Source organism: Mixophyes fleayi, chromosome 6, assembly GCF_038048845.1.
Source record: "Mixophyes fleayi isolate aMixFle1 chromosome 6, aMixFle1.hap1, whole genome shotgun sequence".
In the NCBI taxonomy this organism is placed as follows: domain Eukaryota; kingdom Metazoa; phylum Chordata; class Amphibia; order Anura; family Limnodynastidae; genus Mixophyes; species Mixophyes fleayi.
Window position 1 is genome coordinate 102,620,509 of NC_134407.1, and position 19,772 is coordinate 102,640,280.

The window sequence follows — 19,772 nt, forward strand, 5'->3', positions numbered from 1 at the left end:
AGGGTCATAAAATAATAGGTCCTGCTGTATGACAGGCAAACACTACTATATATTTTACATAAGATGTGCTTGTTCAGTAGAATTATTTATCCTGTGGCAGCAAAACTATGAAATCTCCAAAATAAATTTATTTTATGGAAAAGTCTTGTATATTATATTTGGAACACCAGCAGAAATTATGTGCTTAGGAGGTTCTAGTCTACAGTTATGAACTGAATGTCTCCACAAAGACAAATGAGACCCCAACTCTGAAAGGCGGGCAGAAAGATGCAGCCCAGCTGGCCCGGAGAGTGTAATAATGATGAAATGAAATCAAGCTGCTTGCCAGCAAGCATCTGTCATTCATCACAGGTGGCAGGAATTGAGTTTACTGATGTGCGCAATGTGGATGCTAGTCTAAGTCTCTTAACCCTTTTAGGACAAATATTCCCATTCAAAGGGGATTAAAATGGCATTTTCTGTGCAAGCTATGTTCAAGATATACTGAGACACTTTTTTTTTGCTATTTGTCTTTGAACAGTTGTTGGCATAAGTGAATGATATGGTTTTTGTAAAGGAAGTATAGTAATCACCCGGAGAATAAAAAGAGTACAACCTTTTCTACTGATCTCGCAACTCAATAAATCGGTTAGTTCAGTGTTTCCCATACCCAGTCCTCAGGGACCCCTAACAGTGTATGTTTTCCATATTGCCTTGTTGGAGCACAGGTGCACTCATTACTGACTGACATTTAAAAGATCACAGGTGGTATAAATTATTTCACTTGTAACCTGGAAAACCTGCACTGTTGGGGCTCCCTGAAGACTGGATTTGGGAAACACTGGGTAATTCTATACATTTTAATTTACAATATTGAACATTTTCCATTTTCAATCTCCCATAGGTTTCTAATCCGCATGCTCTCAACTTCCAATTCGCACATAGAAAAGATTTATATGGTCTCTGAGCTATCATCCTCTCAAAGATTATCAAATATACCCATGACACTTGATTTTTCTCTTTCCTCCCCTTTGCTCAAACTCTTAGAGCACACTCTCCTCCCTCTCTTGATTTCCCCATACCCCTCCTCCTAGTCATTACAAACACTTAATAAAAAAGGGAGCATTACATGAGCATTTTCTCTCTCTGTTTTAATAAATTAAGGAAATAGAATATTTTTAAAAACCATTTCAAACATTTAACAGATGGCTTGTACTTACACTGATGCATTTTTTTTCTGCACATTGTATAATATGCTAGAAAAGGGGTAGTTAAAAGTGGAAGTTCATTAAAAATCTTATTTATTTTGCTTAATGATAAAGAACAATTAACCCCAAATTTTCAGCAAGTTTGACCAACAGGTGCTGATATTTTTGTTGTTGTTAGGAAATGGGCTTTTGTATCTGCACCAGTTCCTATCAATCTCTTGTGTATTGCTCTGCTGTCTGTATTTATCATCCAATCAGAACACTGCTGTCAACTGTATAATCTTTGAAGTCCTTTGGGCCAGCAAACACCCATTACTCACAAAAGACCCTTAATCCTGTTTGGGAGATAAGAGTCAATTTCCTGAAGTGCTCTCTTCATCCCCTGCAGTTCTAGGAATAGACAATCATCCATTTGCAATTCTTTCCTGGCTTGGAAGAGAAACGTTTAGGGTATTTTTTGCCATTGGGTGGTACAGATTTGCTCATACTTAGCTTTAAATGTAGCAGCTAAAGCGTTTAAACTGTATTGCAATATATAGTCTATGCGAGGGATACAATATACTACAGATCCTATACTACACTAGTTCTAAATGTGAAGTTGTGTTTTTTTTCTTGTGGGCTTTCAGCTGCTGTAGAATGGAATTCCCATCATGATATATTTTTCTCAGAAATGTTGATTTTTTTTTGTATGATTTTTTTATTTCCCAACACCATAAAATAATAGCTGTCTGTATAATCCAAGGACAGTCCTGATTTTTTGTAAATTTATATCCATGAACATGTCCTGTGTTTCATTATTGACCAATTGCACATTAATTATCTTTTATTTTATGCAAAACCACTTTAAAAAAAAATAATTGGATAGCCTTATGTTTATTTACTTGCAACCTACTAATCCCTGTAATCTGTCAGATTTCTTGATAAATCCTTGCATTATCCTAGCAGTACTGGTTTTAGAATATCTTTATATATTCATATATTCATATGATACAGGTGCACTGACCAGTGTCTGTCATTCTGTCTGTACCATATACTCTAGTGACAAGCATACTAGCCCTTTTCAGGAGATTCCAAGTTTTCTAGTGATTCTATGGGGCATATTCAATTGTCGGCGGGATTGCCGAAAATCCCGCGGTCCGCGCACGATTACCGTAATAACGGTAATTGTGCGCGGAAAAAATGTTAATACAGTAATTTTCTCGCTGGATTTCAGCTCACAGCTCCCTGAGCCGCAAGCTGAAATCCAGCTACAAATTACCGTATTACCTGTAGTTGTTTTTCCGCAGCGCGGAATATGAATATGCCCCTATGTATTGAAGACTTTCCTCCCTATCAGTGGTTAATATGATGTTTCCATGAGATTGATAATTATGTTAATATTTCAAGAATTTGGTGTCTCTACAAATGCATACTGCAAACATAATCAAAGCTAAATAAAAGGGAGTTATGCTTGTTGCTATTTGTCTCCTAACAGATGAGGATCAGCTTGCCAGTTTAGCTCCAGCTATCAGGCATCTGGGAATGACATGTAGATCCATCACAGGGAATTAGACAGAGCATCCTTCCTGCTCTGTTTACATAGTAATTCAATCTTTGCTGAGGCCCAGCAGTGTCTCAGGGTGAAAAGCCGCCTCATCTAATGAAGACTCTGCTTTATATGCTCTCATGCAAACATTAATAGTCAAACTTCCTGGGAAAGGAATGATGAGTAGTGCACCCAAAAATAAGATGAGATTTGATAGGTTTTAACCTTTTTTCTGGATACGGTGGATGAGGTTTTTCTGCCTTTTAGGGCTGTTTGCTCTCAGATTGCACCATCCAACTCATGCGTATTCTATTGGAAATACGTGTGTGTGTGTGTGTGTTTCGGAATATATATTTGTAGGTGCTTTACTTCAAAGAGGAAACACATTAACCTGTTGGACAATGTTGTATTAGAAAACCCTGATTGCAAAACCTCTGTGTACACTATTCTAAATTATGACATAAGAGCACAAGTGTTACATACTGTACCTAACTGAAAAAAATCCACAGTTAATGACTTCAAATCAAACTTAGAGTAGTACACACACCTTGCTGCACTACTAAAACAATATTTTTACTTTACTGCAATTCATAGCAAGCACATAGTACTGCAAAAATGCATTGTTGGCACTAGTGGGTTTACAGTAGTGGATATATATAAATTGCTATGTATAATATGGTAAAACAGCACATTGGTATGCATGTCTTTTAAAAATTTCTGTGAGCAGTACATCCAGTTGTCCAGGAAATTTTATTGTCTCATGTGTCTCCCATACAAAGACCACCTCATCATCATCATTTTTTATTCATATAGTGCCAGATTAGGTAGCGCTTTTACCCTATATAATTCCATACTCGTTACAACACACAGTATGGTATAACCACCATGTATAGTTCCATACACATGACTTGCAATCCAGTACCCACCATGTACACCCAGGGCTGCCAAGAGGAATTCAGGGCCCCGGTACAGCAACTTCATGGGGCCCCCCATTGTAGTGGAGCAGTGAAAAAAAAATTTGCGCCGCCGGAGTGGTCATGCAAGGTGGGAGTGGTCATACAATTGGGGGCGTGGCTACCATGTTAAAAGTGGTAGCCCACCCTCCTACCGAAAAACCCCTGCATTGCTGCGTACACCATTGGCAAAAGGGTACAGTGCCCGCTTGCCGGAGTATTACATATGTCCCAGCAGTCCTGACTTTCGGGACAGTGACCTAAAAACAGCTTGCTTTGTAGAGAATGTGTCAAGGAGCCTTATTGCCTCCAATCTGCTCCATTCTCACTTGTCAGCGACTTATTGCAAATCAAAGCAGGACATCTGAGACAGACAAAAGTGTGTGTGTGCCACCTTCTGTGGGGTCATTGTTCTGGGCCGTAACACAACCTGCACAACTTCTGCATTCTGTAAATGTGTGGGGCTGAGGGGACAGGAGCCTGCTCACCCTGGTAATGAGGGATAAGGTGAAGGGTCTACAGACTGAGGCTGCGATTCACAGCTCTGGTTCTGTGTATTATACAAATGTTTATTTGTCTTCAGACCACTTTCCTACACATAAACCTAGTTTTACACGTTACACCTGGTGAAATAGCTGTGCACAACATTGTTCAGTTTTACTCACATCAGCAGATGATCATGTCCCCAGCTGCAGCCTGCACCGAAAGCCAGCCTCATGACTCGCGCTCCTTATAGGCGCGGTCACAGGCTGCAGTAACCAAGCAGGAACACAAAGTCACACGAGGCACAGCAAGGCCCTCTCGCGTGACGTCATCGCATTGGCGGACCTGCAAGAAGGACATGGCGCCGCGGCCGGCAGAACCACAGCCTCCCCTCCCCGCCCAGGCACATTTAAAAAAAAAAAAAAAGTTTAATTTTTTTTTTACAATAGTCGGCAGTGCAGCCCCCTGTCAAACCCGGGCCCGGGTAAATAGTACCCGCTCCCCCCACCTATTGGCGGCCCTGTGTACACCCCAATGACTCAAATATATAGACTCCATAGATCAATATAACTATCAACCCAATATATGCAACTACATGCTGCCATAATAACCACATGATTCCAACATTACAGTCCAATACCCATCATATACAGTCCCATGCTAGCATATACAACATCGTCATCATTTATTTATGTAGCACCACGTATTTACTAATATACAGTCCCTTACCACTATAATCATCCCGTAATAAACCAGCAGTGTTCAGCCCTGGGTTGGCACACCTTTGATACTGCTTTAATAGAGAACAATCTCATTGTCATTGGTTACAGTGGAAAAAATGTTGTTTCTACATAGTAAATTCTGATTGCATGACTGGATTTCACTATATGAAGTGCTCTATCCAAACCTGGCTTAAAAGTTGATCCCTTCTAGTGTTTGTAAAGTTAACTCAGTGCAAAGCTATATTGTAGGTCCATTGAACGCGAGTTTAACTGACAGAAGTCCAGGAGACTTAATGCTTACTTGCTGTCTTATGTGCTAACATCTAATTTTACAAATACATAAGCATCTTCCTCTTTTATTTCAATATAGGACTCAGATGCAGCTGTTAACACAGAACAAAATGCCAATGTTTCCAAATGCAGACGCTTGCTCTCACTGGATACATTTCGGGGGTAATGTAGAATCAATCATTCATTGTACATATTTAAAGTCTATGCTTTTGGGTTGCTGAACAGAAAGCGTACCTGTAAACCCTGCTGACTGATTACTGCATGAAACAGCAAGGTCTATTTTAAGCTGATTCAGTGCCTTATACAACATTTGCCTTAGTGCTACTCTCTCCCTTGTCTCCCCTGCACTTACCTGGTCCATAGGACTTACACAAATATTTGCACAAATGCCAATCTGAAATCTTGGTGCCTGACTTGCATTCGGTCTTGTGGAAGTCATATATATATATATATATATATTATATATATATATATAGAAAATGATGCGTTGCATTTCAGGGGAGTTTGCAAAGTGCATAAAGTGCGAAACTGAGAGCAACCAATCAGTCACTTGCTTTCATTCTTAAAGTAAATCAGATTCACAAAAAAATATTACTTATTTGCTACTATAGAATACTGCACATTAACAAAAAACCTTTGAGAGTTGCACATCGGCAACAACACACCCTTATGATACAAGCTAATTTGAGAAAAGCAATTTACTTCTCAATACTGTAGAACAGCTATGCAATAGGAGCAAAGTCATTATTTTGGCTGTGAATAAGAACTGCACTCACGAATAAGATCTGGTGGCCAAAAAAATCTGCTTTTATGAATATTCATGTTCTCCAGTTATTTTATACTGCAGTTATGTACAGAAAGTTACATCTTCAGCTAAATGGACTGTAGAGGTGAAGGAGACAGTGTTCTGTGTTTTGCATTTTGTGTTTTCTGCAGAGCTCATTTATCTAGCATGATGCTGAGAAATGTATATGCTTTTTTTTAATAGTTTGCTGCAGAGATTTTCTGTCCAGTCATGGCACAGAGACTGTCAGCCAGGCTGCAGGAACTGCAGTTAACGTGGGACAGTGCCCTGTGCCAGCCTGGATGCAGAGCTCACTGTCTTATTCAGCTGGATAATGAAAGTTAAGAAGAAAATGTGGTTCATGTACATTTAGTGATCTATTTAACAAAAACAAGTGACAGTAGAGATACAAATCTTCTATAACAGCTATTTATCATTCAAAGGTTGCTGGGTAGCTGAGCATCACTAGCTAGCAGCCATGAGCAGAGGCTAACCTTTACTCTGGCCAGTTTTGTGCATTTGGAACATTTCTTGGTCTCGGGCTTCAAGTGGCAAATTCAAAGAAAATAAAAAATGAATAATCCTGATATGACAATTGCAATTAGTGGATTGCAATGGTACAGTTACCACTGCAAACCATCTTATATAGGCTCCCCCATGCCCAATTACAGGAGTTGGCTGGCAAAGGCAATCGCCGGTGATACCCGACAATAGCTGTCTCTGGCTTTTGGGGCTTGGTAAATAGGGAGAAGAGAAAATACAGGTAATATAGGTAAAGCATTATTGATATAACATAATAGCCTTTGCTTTCAGCATTTACAGCAAATTACTGCTTAACTTGAGAAAATGAGCATGGCAGCTCCCTGTCAGCAGAAGCTGAACGTCGCCAATCTTTTTGCTTATTGTCAGTTATCAGTATAAAAATATGCTTACAAAACCCCCTTTGAAAGGATCATGCTTCCTACACATGGAAAGTGCTTGTAGCAGGAATTTTACTGTAGATGAGAGAAATTTGCTAGGCCAAGACACTGATGGCTTTTCAAGCACAGTAATACTGTCAAAATTAGAAAGGCTTTTAAGATATGGAATAATTCCTAGGTATGTGTAAGTAATGTTTTATATAGTCATTTTTAATTGTTTCACATTGGAAGCATTTGATAAAAACAAACAGTCCTTTCCTTCTAAACTTAACCATTGCTCTTATATTCAATTAAATATTGACCACTCCCACTATTTTATTTATGGGTACTATATATTAGAGATGAGCGGGCTCGGATTTCGCTAATCCGAGCCCACCCGAACAGTGCGGATCCAACGGGATCCGAGCACTGTTCGGGAACTTCCGGGCGCCAAATGAAGCCAAACCGAGGCAATGACATCCAAGTCTCGACTCGGATCTCATAAATGCCCCGCTTGCGGCTGCCATCTTCATTCTCCCTGTGGTTAGTGAAGAGGGAGGTTGATGTGCTCTGTCCTGCTGATAACTTTACTAAAGTGGTGCTTTGTCCTGCTGAGTGCAGTAGTACTTTTTCCAGTGCTCTGTCCTGCTGATTCCAGTGGTGCTTTGGCCAGTGTCTGTGCTGCTGAGTCCAGTGGTGATTTTGTCCTGTATTTGTTTCTGATAAGTCCATAGCAATTTGTTAATCAGCAAAAAATCTTTTTAAAAAAATAAAAAAAAACCTCTAAAATATAAAAAAAAAAGCTTAAAAAAATAATTGAAAAAATATAAAAAATATTACAGAGCAATATATTCTTGCAGTCCAAAAAAAGAGGACCTGCCATTTCTATTACTACGTTCATTATTTCTGTAGTTCCAAAAAATAGGAACTGCCAGTTCTATTACTACAGTCATTGTTTGTGTAGTTCCAAAAAATAGGAACTGCCAGCTCTATTACTACATTCATTGTTTCTGTAGTTCCCAAAAAGAGGAACTGCCATTTCTATTACTACGTTCATTATTTCTGTAGTTCCAAAAAATAGGAACTGCCAGTTCTATTACTACGGTCATTGTTTCTGTAGTTCCCAAAAAGAGGAACTGCCATTTCTATTACTACGTTTATTATTTCTGTAGTTCCAAAAAATAGGAACTGCCAGTTCTAATACTACATTCATTGTTTGTGTAGTTCCCAAAAAGAGGAACTGCCATTTCTATTACTACGTTCATTATTTCTGTAGTTCCAAAAAATAGGAACTGCCAGTTCTATTACTACGGTCATTGTTTCTGTAGTTCCCAAAAAGAGGAACTGCCATTTCTATTACTACGTTCTTTGTTTTTATAGTTCCAAAAAAGAGGAACTGCCATTTCTATTGCTACGTTCTTTGTTTCTGTAGTTCCCAAAAAGAGGAACTGCCATTTCTATTACTATGTTCTTTGTTTTTATAGTTCCAAAAAAGAGGAACTGCCATTTCTATTACTATGTTCTTTGTTTTTATAGTTCCAAAAAAGAGGAACTGCCATTTCTATTACTACGTTAATGGTTTGTGCAGTCCCAAAAAAGAGGAACTGCGGCCTTAACAGCTATGTTGGTGTTAGACGTCCATCCAGTGTCCGCCATCTGTGCAGTGGAATTTAGACCAGTTGGAGGAGGTAGGAGCAGACATCTGTGCAGTGGAATTCAGATCAGTTAGAGGAGGTATTGTGGCCCCGGTACCAAATTGGGTACCGGGGCCACTCCACTACGCAGTCCAGATAGCTGCGTATCAGATATTAAACTACATTCAGTGTTGGGGCCAAATCCAAAAATAATTAAAATGCACTGTCATGATCGAAAACAAGAGGTATTGACACGCTAGAACTCCACCCTCTATATGCTGCAGAGGATGGAGGAGCAGCCATATGTGCAGTGGAATTGAGACCAGTTGGAGGCGGTATTGTGGCCCCGGTACCAAATTGGGTACCGGGGCCACTTCACTACGCAGTCCAGAAAGCTACCTCGGTGCAATGTTTTGGACTAAAAACAATATTGTGAGGTGTTCAGAATAGACTGGAAATTAGTGGAAATGACTGTTAGTGAATGTTATTGAGGTTAATAGCGTAGGAGTGTAAAAAAAACAAAAAACTTGATTTTAGTGGTTTTTTAAAAATAAATCAGAACCCAAAACCCTAAATCAGAACCAAAACCTTTTGTCGGGTGTTTTGGCAAAACAAATCAGAATCCAAAACCTCAAGCTAATCAGAACACAAAACACTAAAAGTGGCCGGTGCACACCCCTACTATATATGTTTGCATGGGTTTCCTCCCACACTGCAACGATATATTGGTTAATTGGCTTCTGACAGAATTAAGCCTAGTGTGTGTCTGTGGTGTTTATAATAAAAATATTATCTGTAAAGCACTGTGTAATATGTTGGAGATATATATATATATATATATATATAATTATATCTAGAACTGTAAATATATTACCCTTTAATAACTATTGATAAATAACTTAAATTATTTACCCTTTATTACCATTTTTCTTAATTTATTGTAATAACAGGCTAGATGGCGCTATTTGGCCACATTCAGTTATTGGAATGTAGGATCCAAAGGATTGAAAAGAGGTGTGACCACACCTATGGGCAGCTTGCATGTTAAGTATAGGCCTACATGAAGAATTAGCCAGTGTGTGTCCTGCAGGTGGCAGGAAACCTTAGGAGTTGGCTTAAAAACAAAGTTACTGTGCAGTACTGAAAAGCGCATTTTGCGCTTCAGAGTTGGACTCTGCATGAGGCCCATTGTGTCTAAACAAAAAATGATTTTATCAAGCAATTACAAAAATACACTAGGAATCCACAGATAGCACAAAATAATTGATCATTGCATACCTTTATTAACAGATGTCAATGTCTCGATACCAGACTTTGTACCTTGATGTGTGCTTTTGTCTATATGGTTTGTATAGAATTACAGTTTTCTCAGTTCAATCCTTCTGGGGTATGGTTCCATTCATATACCTTGTAGTTGTTTACTATCCTGAAATGTCCGAGTGACGCGCAGTTAGGGTGAGACCTCCCTGATTCCCAGAGAGGACGACATTCTCATGGAAAAGCTCTTGCCTGCCTGCAAGGTGGATGAGGACAGCCTCGGACTGGCCTGCCGGCCAGCCGGGCTAAACTCCGGTAGGCCCCGCCGCGATTAAGCTCCGCCCCCTCCGACGTTAGGGCGGAGCTTCCAGCGATCACTTGACTGCCCGACGTCTGCGGGCCTCGGCGGCAGTGTCAGTAATAAACACACTACCGCGCAGGTGCAGAGAGCCTGTCTTGGCTCTCTGCACCTGCGCGGTAGTGTGTTTTCAACTTCAGCAGGGAAGGAGGAGTTGTGTTTCTGTTGCAGCCGCCCAGAGGAGCAGCATGCCGGACCTTTTCAGAATCAGGTAAGTGGCTCTCTGGCATTACTCCATCATTGGCTGAGTCCTATATAAATGTACATATGTCCACTATGTTCCTTTTAAACTTATCTGATGCCTGCAGTAGGGGTCTATATAATTTATTTGTTTATGGAATATCATTATTTCTTTTTATCACTTGAACCATTCTTTTTAAAACAAAACTTTTATTGGATATAATATTAAAATAATATAATAATATATAATCGCAAAATATAAAATATCAATATAATTAATAAAATCAAAATTATGATAAAACTGGATGCACTGTGTATCTATACCTATATATCCAAACCAAATAATATATGGTAAGGAGGCTTATATGAATAATCAAAACCACCAGATATATTACCATAGTCGTCCTTATTAATCCTATTGAAGTGGTGGTTTTGATTATTCATATCAGTGGATGATAACTGACCACTGATCCCACAATGGTATATCTGCATATTAGCAATACTTATACAGCCTCCTTACCATATATCCTTTGGTTTGGATATATAGGTATAGATACACAGTGCATCCAGTTTTGATTTTATTAATAATATTGATTTAAAACGATGGTTCAAGTGATAACAATAAATGATATAGGTCCATAGTGCACCTTGTTGAAAAAAAAACTACTGTTCTTTCTTTTCTCTATCAAGTTATCCTCTAGTTTTTGCTTGCACCCCAGTTATAAAATAAGATTTTATCAATACTTATAAAATCCTAGAAGGGAGTGAAAGAATTATTCCTAGAGATAGATTATAAATAATCTTGCTGTCTTTACCCCTTTATATTATCTTTTCTATCAGCCTTCCTTCCTTATTCACTTTCTTTGTCAGCAAATTTTTATTTTCTTTATGTGATAGCAAGCACTGCATGGTAATTAGTGTTAAACTCATTTGCACAAGTACAGTTAATTGGCTCCAGCAATTAATTAATGTGTTGAAAATTTGGCACCAGAAAATAATTTTTTTTGTGATAAAACAAAGTGAAATGAGAGTGTCCAACATCATGTCTAGTCTGGGTCTGGAATATACCCCCAGTGTCCCTGAGGGATGAAAGGGGGAAATGGGGAGAGCCCTGAGGGATGAAATGGGGAGAGCCCTGAGGGATGAAATGGGGAGAGCCCTGAGGGATGAAATGGGGAGAGCCCTGAGGGATGAAAGGGGGAAATGGGGAGAGCCCTGAGGGATGAGGGATGGAAGAGGGAAATCGGGAGAGCCCTGAGGGATGAGGGATGGAAGAGGGAAATCGGGAGAGCTCTGAGGCAAAAGCATTTGTGATAAAATGTTCTTGTATATTACAATACAGAAAACACACTGGGCCCCATTTGAAAACTGGAAGATAATCAGAAAAACCTGACCAATCTTGAATTGAGCTGCACCCAGATTGAGAATCCAGGATCAATCAAAACTAAAAATACTCATTATTTACAGGTAGGAAAACATTTGTCCATACTAATCTTTAGAATGTTTCTAAATATTTGATTTTAGCCAGCCACTCTGAAAATGTAAACTATGTTTGCATGACATGATGAAAATGGCTTAGTTTATGGAATATCATGATTTACAGATTATATAATGTTCCTAATTATGTGATCATTGCATATAATTAGTATATTTTGAGGGAATGGCATGTTGAAGGGCATGGCATGATTATAACGAAGTAGAATGGCATGTATATGGTTGACAGAGGCTTGCATGATTCTAATGAAGTTGGATGGCATGATTATATTGCGGTGGCATGCCTTTAATAATGTGTATTTTGTCTTGCTAGGGTGGCATGATAATAAGTAAGATAGGCGTGTCTTTATAATACTGTGTATGTGTTAATAATAGTTATATATGATGGCGTAATTATATGGAGATCTTGCTAATTGTGCTATCTTATCATGTTGGCATGATTATATATGAGGTTGTTTATAATGAAGAGATTGTAGGACAGCATGATAAAGGATGATATTCAAGAAATTGTTATGCATGATTGAGGAAAACAGAGTTGGAACTATCTGCAGTCAGGGCATCAAGCAATCTTCAGTGGGCATCATTGATGTCCAAAATATTGTTTGTTATTGCTAGGCACTACAAAATGTCTTCAAAAAGAAGTGCAGTTTCCGAAGACAAAAGCCAAGCAGAAGTGCCTAAAAAGAAGAAATATAGTAGTGGCTCAGCAAAGAGATTGCAGGCGTCACAAAAGAGCCTGAGAGACGCAGGAAATGCACCAGGCCAACAAAAGCTATGGAAGTCTAAGGATGTTACTGTAGAACCAAAGGACTTAAGCCTTCAACATGTTTCTGAAAGCACAGTACAGAAGGATGCTGCAGCATCAGTGTCTAGTGCAGACGAAGGTCCGTCCGTTGTATTAAGTGAACCGGAAGGCTCAGGAGAAAATATTTGTGGGCTTGGCCTCACCGAGACCCATGGTCAAGATACGGACGGTTCTGCAGAAAGTGAGATCTTGTTTTCACCTATTCCATCTGTATCTGAAAAATGTAATGTTTTTGTTGCACCAGAAGCATTATGCAGTATTTCAGCCAAATTACATTTTATGAAAGCTCACCCTGTACAGCCACCTTCAGATGCTACTCATGCTTTGCCTTTTCAAGCTCATAGAGTCTACTTTCGACCGGTACCCGGTGGAAGTGCCATTCAGAGGAAATGGCTTTCTTACTGTGTTGAAAGTCAAAAAATATTTTGTTCAACTTGTATGGCATTTTGTAGCAATCGTAAAAGTAATTTTATTTTTGGATGGCAAGTTAATAAACACCATGTGTATGACAGAGTAAGGGAACATGAAGAATCTAGCCAACATCAAGTAGCTGTCAGTGCATATTTGCATGCAGAAAGGAAAAGTGATATAGAAACTTTAATCAATGTAAATTTAGTAAACAAACATAGAGAAGAAGTGCAGCACAATCGCATGGTAATTAGTCGCCTTATTGCTATTATACTCTACATTGCAAAGCAAGCGCTTGCTTACAGAGGGCAGGATGAGGCTGCTCATACTTTACTCAATAGTGACCTCAACCACGGTAACTTTCTGGGGTTAGTTCTGCTTCTGAGTAAATTTGATGGTGTACTGCAAAAACACATAGAGCAAGCAGTAGAAAAAAGTGAGGCCAGGAAAAGACGCCATCAGAAGAGTAAAGGAAGGGGTGGAATGGTGACATTTTTAAGCAAAACAACTGTTAACAAGCTGATAATAATAATGGGAAATATGGTAAAACAGAAAATAAGCCAGGAGGTGAAAGATGCTGTGAAATTTAGTGTAGAAATGGACAGTACACAGGATATTGGTGTTGTGGAACAATGTAGCATCATTTTAAGGTATACCAAAGACAGCATGGTTTTTGAAAGACTCTTCAGTCTTGTTGATGTCAGAAGCACTACTGGGGAAGCTCTGTTTTCCGTTCTGAAGGAACGACTTGAAATGTTCTCTCTGAGCATAAGTAACATTATTGGTTGCTCTTTTGATGGTGCTGCAAACATGAGTGGGCACTACAGTGGAGTACAGGCCTACATAAGAAAAGAGTCCTGTAATTCAGTGTACACTTGGTGTTATGCTCATATTCTCAATTTGGTCATTGTAGATATCAAACAGTGTATTACTCCAGTAAAGTCTTTATTTGGGCTTTTAGAAAAAACAGCATGTTTTTTTTCAGAGTCTTACAAGAGATCATCTGTGTGGGCAGAACATGTCTCCAACCAGCGTCAAGGGCAGGAAAAACTTTCTCGACTAAAGAAAATTAGTGACACACGCTGGTGGAGCAAACCAAGAGCATTAAGTACAATTTTTGGATCATCTTCTGAACAATCCAATGAATTGTACAGCACCTTGCTTTCTTGCCTGGAGTATATTTCAGTGTCACCACAGTTTGACAGTAAAATCATTAGTGAGGCAAAGTACTTACTCCATGCCTGGACAAGATACGAAACACTACTTGTATCATTTATGTTCATGCAGATCTTTGAAATTGCAACTCCAGTTTCTGATTATCTGCAGACTGCTGGCTTGGACATATTACAGGCATGGCGAATGGTTGATATTGCCAAGGGTCTGCTTCAGAAGCTTAGACCTTCATTTTCGAAATTAATTGAATTAGTGAATTCATTTATTGACAAAGTAGAGAGTTCACTTGAAGAGCATTCTGTAACTGCTGAAGTCCAAAAAAGTCTACCCGAAAAAAGGACAGCAAGGAAAAAAAAGATGCCTGGTGAGTTCTCAGGATGAGCCAATTGAGGACTCTCTAGAAGCTTTCAAAATACAGACATACTATGTTGTACTTGATCAAGCAGTGGAGAGTATTGATAGAAGGTTTTCGAAAAATGAAAGCCTCATTCAGAATTTAACCTACTTTGACCCAAGGCAGTTTAACCGAATGATGACCGATCAGTGTGAGATACCAACAGAGGCTCTGAGAACTGTTGCAGATTTGGCTGAGGTAGACATTGTCCAGCTTAAAGCAGAGCTTCTAAATTTTGTGCAGAATTATTCTGTGCTTAAAAAGCCATATTCTCTTCCGAGCACAAGTGTTAGTGTAGAAGAAACAAACATTGAAGAAACAATGTCCAGTCATATAAAAATGAGAGCCTGTGAAAACTGCCTGACCTGCTGCTACCGGCTCCTATATGATCACAATTTACACTCTGCTGCATATACCAATCTGTTTGCTGTGTACAAAACTCTTCTTACATTAGCTTGTACTCAGGTATCTTGCGAAAGAGTTTTTTCAAAGCTTAAAATTGTAAAAAATAGATTGAGATCAATGATTGGCCAAGAATTGTTAGAATCATTTCTGCTTCTCAATATAGAAAGGGATATTGTTGGAAATTTCATATTTGATGACATAATTGATACATTTGCACATTCATCTTCTCTTTTACAAAGATTGCTTCTGTAACAGCTTAATTGCTGTTAATGATAATGCTTCTTCAATACCACTCCAAAAAATTGAAGGAGGTTATATATGCGGGTATATTGCACTGTCTGTGATAAACACATTCTAAACATGTTTACGTTAAGTGATTGGAAAATCACTACTGTGTGATGTTGGAATATTAAGGAATGTTATTTATATTTTATTGCGTTGTTGTGTCAGATGTTCTCAGTGTTACACTAAATAGTTTTGTTTAAATTTTCTAATTTTCTAGTTCTAATTTATATTTTTGTATTCATACATATGTTTATTACTATTAATAAAGGTTATTTATTGATTGATAAACAATTTGTCTATAGTTTTGTGTACATGATATATGTGAAACTCGTCTAATTTGCAATGTACACTTTGTTCTTTAAGGACCACACTATAGTGCTATAAGTTGTCCTCCTTGGGCTGACCACACCCCCTTGACTGGCCACACCCACTCTTACAGTTGGCCACACCCCAACGTAGTGGGCCCCTATCACTGCATTCCCCTGGTGGGCCCTTCATACCCCAGTCCGACACTGGATGAGGATATGCAGAAATTAAGCAGATTGCATCATCACGCCCCATCCACCTCCGTAGAAACACTGGGTGGGCAGGGGTGTGATAACATAATTAGCATCATCTTACGTTTTTCAACTTTATAACCTGATTACATCTAGTTGCACCCACTTTTTTTTTCCATTCATCGCATCCATATTTCCAGGAACTAAGGCAGATATGAGCTACCTATCTGTCCTTACTGAGATTAACTTTTGCTTCGTTACATCCTTATCCCTTTGAACATTTTCCAAGCTCATCTGTTCTCATTTTATTTTCATGTTTATACTGGTTGTTCTGGTTTTCTCATTTCATCCATATGGACTTCAGTTGCAAGTCTCCTTTTTTTGTTTTCTGCATCTTTTCAATTCTCCAAGCTTTGAAGCAGGTGGAATTGCTGCAATATTCCATCTCGCTGCCACCATGACACATTATTGCAGTATATTCCTCATAAAAACCCAGGTGTATGTGTTTAACAAGGCTGAACATATCCTGGGCTACATTAAAAACACAGTTCCTAGACAAAGCCTTCAGGATAAATTAACTGCATTCCTGAAATCTGACGTTTAGCGTTTTTTTTCTGCCTTTTTTTTTTCTGCATCTGGTTTTCTCATAATGTTGGACAGCTCCTGATTTAAATGTCACAATAACCTGGCACTTTCTGGAAGGTTTTGCACTTTACTGTATCAACATTCTGCCTGTTATATAGTCACTAAACCCAGATTGCAAAATACCAGATACTTGTAATTTTCTCAAAAATGTATGTAACGCCCAAAGGTATTCAAAATTGGGTTGTGATTGTGGAAAAAAGTCAGGTTGAAAACAATTATTCTGCTAGTAGTGTGTTAAATATGTATCTTTTTTAGAGATGGTCACTGACCCCCATGTTTTGGTTTTGGATTCGGTTTTGGATCTGGATTACCGTCGTGTTTTGGTTTTGCAAAACCGCCCTTGCGTGTTTTGGTTTTGGTTTTGTTTTGCTATTTTTGAAAAAAATAAATTTTTTTTGGTCTAAAATAACCTAATTTAGTGCTCCACCAGTTTCTTAGATAAGTGAGGTAATTCTAAAGCTAATAAATTATGAAAAAAACAGTTTAATCTCTCGTAGGCCGTCCTTAATGCGAACACTTGTCTGCAAATTATACAGTCAAACCTGGTTGTCTACCTCCTCCATCTTTGATTATTGGCAATGTAGCCATCGTCTTTGGGTGTATATTACACCCTACACTTGCAGTTGAATATTAAAAAAGCAGCCTGCACAGACTGTGGAGCTAGAAAGTGAAATTAAATGGACCACGGTACTTTGGTGGCTATCTATGCCCCCCCCCCCCCGCCCTCCACTTGTAGTTGAATATAAAAAAAAGCAGCCTGCATAGACTGTAGTACTAGAAATTTGAATATACAAAGAAATGGACAAAGGCAGTTTGGTATCTGTCTGCATCAGACCCCCCCATCCACGTGTAGTAAAATAGAAAAAAAAGCAGCCTGCATAGACTGTAGAACTAGAAATTCGACTATACAAAGAAATGGACAAAGGCAGTTTGGTATCTGTCTGCATCAGATCCCCTCTCCACTAGGAGTAAAATAGAAAACCATTCAGCCGTTATATAATCTAGAATATAAATAGAAATTGAGAAAGGCAATTTGGTATCTGTCTGCATCATAATCATCAACATCCTCATTAGCGCCCTCGTCACCTCCATAAATCTCCCCCTCATCCTCTTCTCTTTCCAAAGTGGCATCCTCAATTTGTGTATCAACGGCTACACTCGGGCTGTTCAGGTACACATCAGCAGAACTGCTGAAAGGGCCCTTCTTTATGGGTACACTAACAGAATGCTCACGATTAGACATCCCACTGTTGGATTGACTCTCCACAGGGATTGGTGTCATTTGTGAATCAGAGCAAACATTATCCTCTAATGCCTTACTGTTATCTTGCAGCTCGGCTTTGACGCGTAACAGTAGTTGTGCACCAATTGTAGGCTCTGTAACTTTTTGGGATCTGCCACTAATAGCCAAAGGTGAAGGCCTCATTCTCTCTTTGCCACTTCGTGTGTAGAATGGCATGTTGGCAATTTTTTTTTTTATCGGCAGTTAACTTTTGCTCAGTAACACTTCTTTTTCGCTTCAACACTTGTAGTGGTAAAATTTTTTGGGTAAGATACTGCTGACAAATATGACTTTTGACAGCCAGAAATATTTATGCACAATTATGGGGGACACCCCAAAAGCACTGGGGAGTGCCAAATATTAAAAAAATAAATAAATAAACCTCTATCCTCCTCTCTTCTCTAGCGATTTTTGTTAGAGCAATTGCAAGAAGAATAATGGATTCTCTGTCCCTGCTCTAATCTGCCTGTGACTACACCCTGCTCTTTCCCTCTGTCAAATGGCAATGAATTGCTGTGGAGGCGTGTATTTATAATCTTGAAGTATCGCGAGAACCGAGCCCCGAGATCCGACGACGTCACGATAACGTTCGGCCTCAATTTGGATTCAGAATGGGCGGGGGAGTACCGAGCTACTCAGCTCGGTACTCGGATAGGCAAAGTTCGGACCTGCCTATATCTAATCTTTTTAGAAGTCAATCCCCCTTTAAAGGGCCTTTACAAAAAAAAAAAAGGTTCTTTCCACATAAGGACACACACATACACAGAAATATGTGTTTAAGTTGCATTAACTTGACAGGACTTGATAAACTTTACATTGTATACTTAATTTTAAATTGTGCTTTAAAAAACTGACCAGACACAGGCAAATCTGGTGACTTAGCCTGATAGGCTCATAAATTCATTAGTCTTGGCGGTTTCATCTAATACAATAAATTTACCCATTATATTCACTGTTTGCATAGACAGTGTACAGACAAGTGTGATGTTCTTGGGACAAAATTCTGCATACACACTTCTGTGATGCACAATTGATGGATTAAAAAAGACTATAAATCCATTGAAAATGTTTGGATGTGGGAAAAACGGCTTACAATCCCAAACTTCATGTAAAATCTCCCACTACACTCTGGACCTTCAGCTGATCCTCAACATCTTATGGGGCATCACGGTGGCTTAGTGGTTAGCACTTCTGCCTTACAGCACTGGGGTCATGAGTTCGATTCCTGACCATGGCCTCATCTGTGGATTTGTATGTTTTCCCAGAGCCGTAACTAGAAATTTTAGCGCCCTGGGCTAGAGAGAGCATTGGTGCCCCCCATCTTGCAGGTGTAGGTGGGCTCTGGCAGCTGTGACGAAAGCTCGGCATTGAGCCCTGGGAGGTCACTGCCCTAGCTACAGCCCAATGTTTATAATAAATAAAAACAAAACAAGAAAAAAAGTTTCTAACAACTAGTAATGGCTATCACACAGCAAGCCTGCACAACCGGTGGCTCATCTCACTGATGACAGTTCCACAAGTGTATTATGTGGCTGGCTGGATACAGTGTGGCATCTGGCTCTCCAGCTTTTTTCGAACGACAAGTTCCAGCTTGCCCTCTGGTAGGGCATGCTGTGCTTTGTAATTCCACAATACTGAAGAGCCAGAGGCACTGATAAGTCATTGACTGAAGGCCCACTTACCTTGCAGGTGGTATTCTAGCTTGTCTACTTCTCCTTTGTAGCTTCTCTGGAGCAGTGCAGGGGAGCGGAGTCCATCCATATGAGGAGCTTATATCGCTATGCAAAGTAAATAATGTTATGTAATCACAATCCTGATATTTTAAGGTCTCTCACTATATTAAAAAAGACCCCTGTCAAAAGATCAACACTTAAAACAATGTTTATTGATTATTTGTGTTTTTAAATCAACATAATATTGATAAGGCTAGCCTAAACTAGCATTATCAAATGGCCAGGGAGCTTGAATTTTATTTCTGTAAAAAGCAATAAAGATCCAATTGAAAAATATCGGGGCCCCTTCATGGCAATGTGTAAAATAAAAATTTAAATGACACTTATTACGGTGATAAAAAAAATCCCTTATCGCTAAAATTTATCAATACAGCAGCT

The 19,772-nt window shown here is 39.0% G+C and overlaps 1 protein-coding gene across 1 annotated transcript in view; it reads left to right on the forward strand.

The window, feature by feature from the left end:
* The window catches only part of LOC142095347 (heparan-alpha-glucosaminide N-acetyltransferase-like), a 589,712-nt gene that overhangs the window by 112,386 nt on the left and 457,554 nt on the right, over positions 1-19,772 (forward strand). Inside the window, exon 9 of the mRNA XM_075178300.1 lies at positions 5,241-5,323. Within this exon, the coding sequence (XP_075034401.1) occupies positions 5,241-5,323 (83 nt within the window). The remainder of the gene's footprint in view (positions 1-5,240; positions 5,324-19,772) is intronic.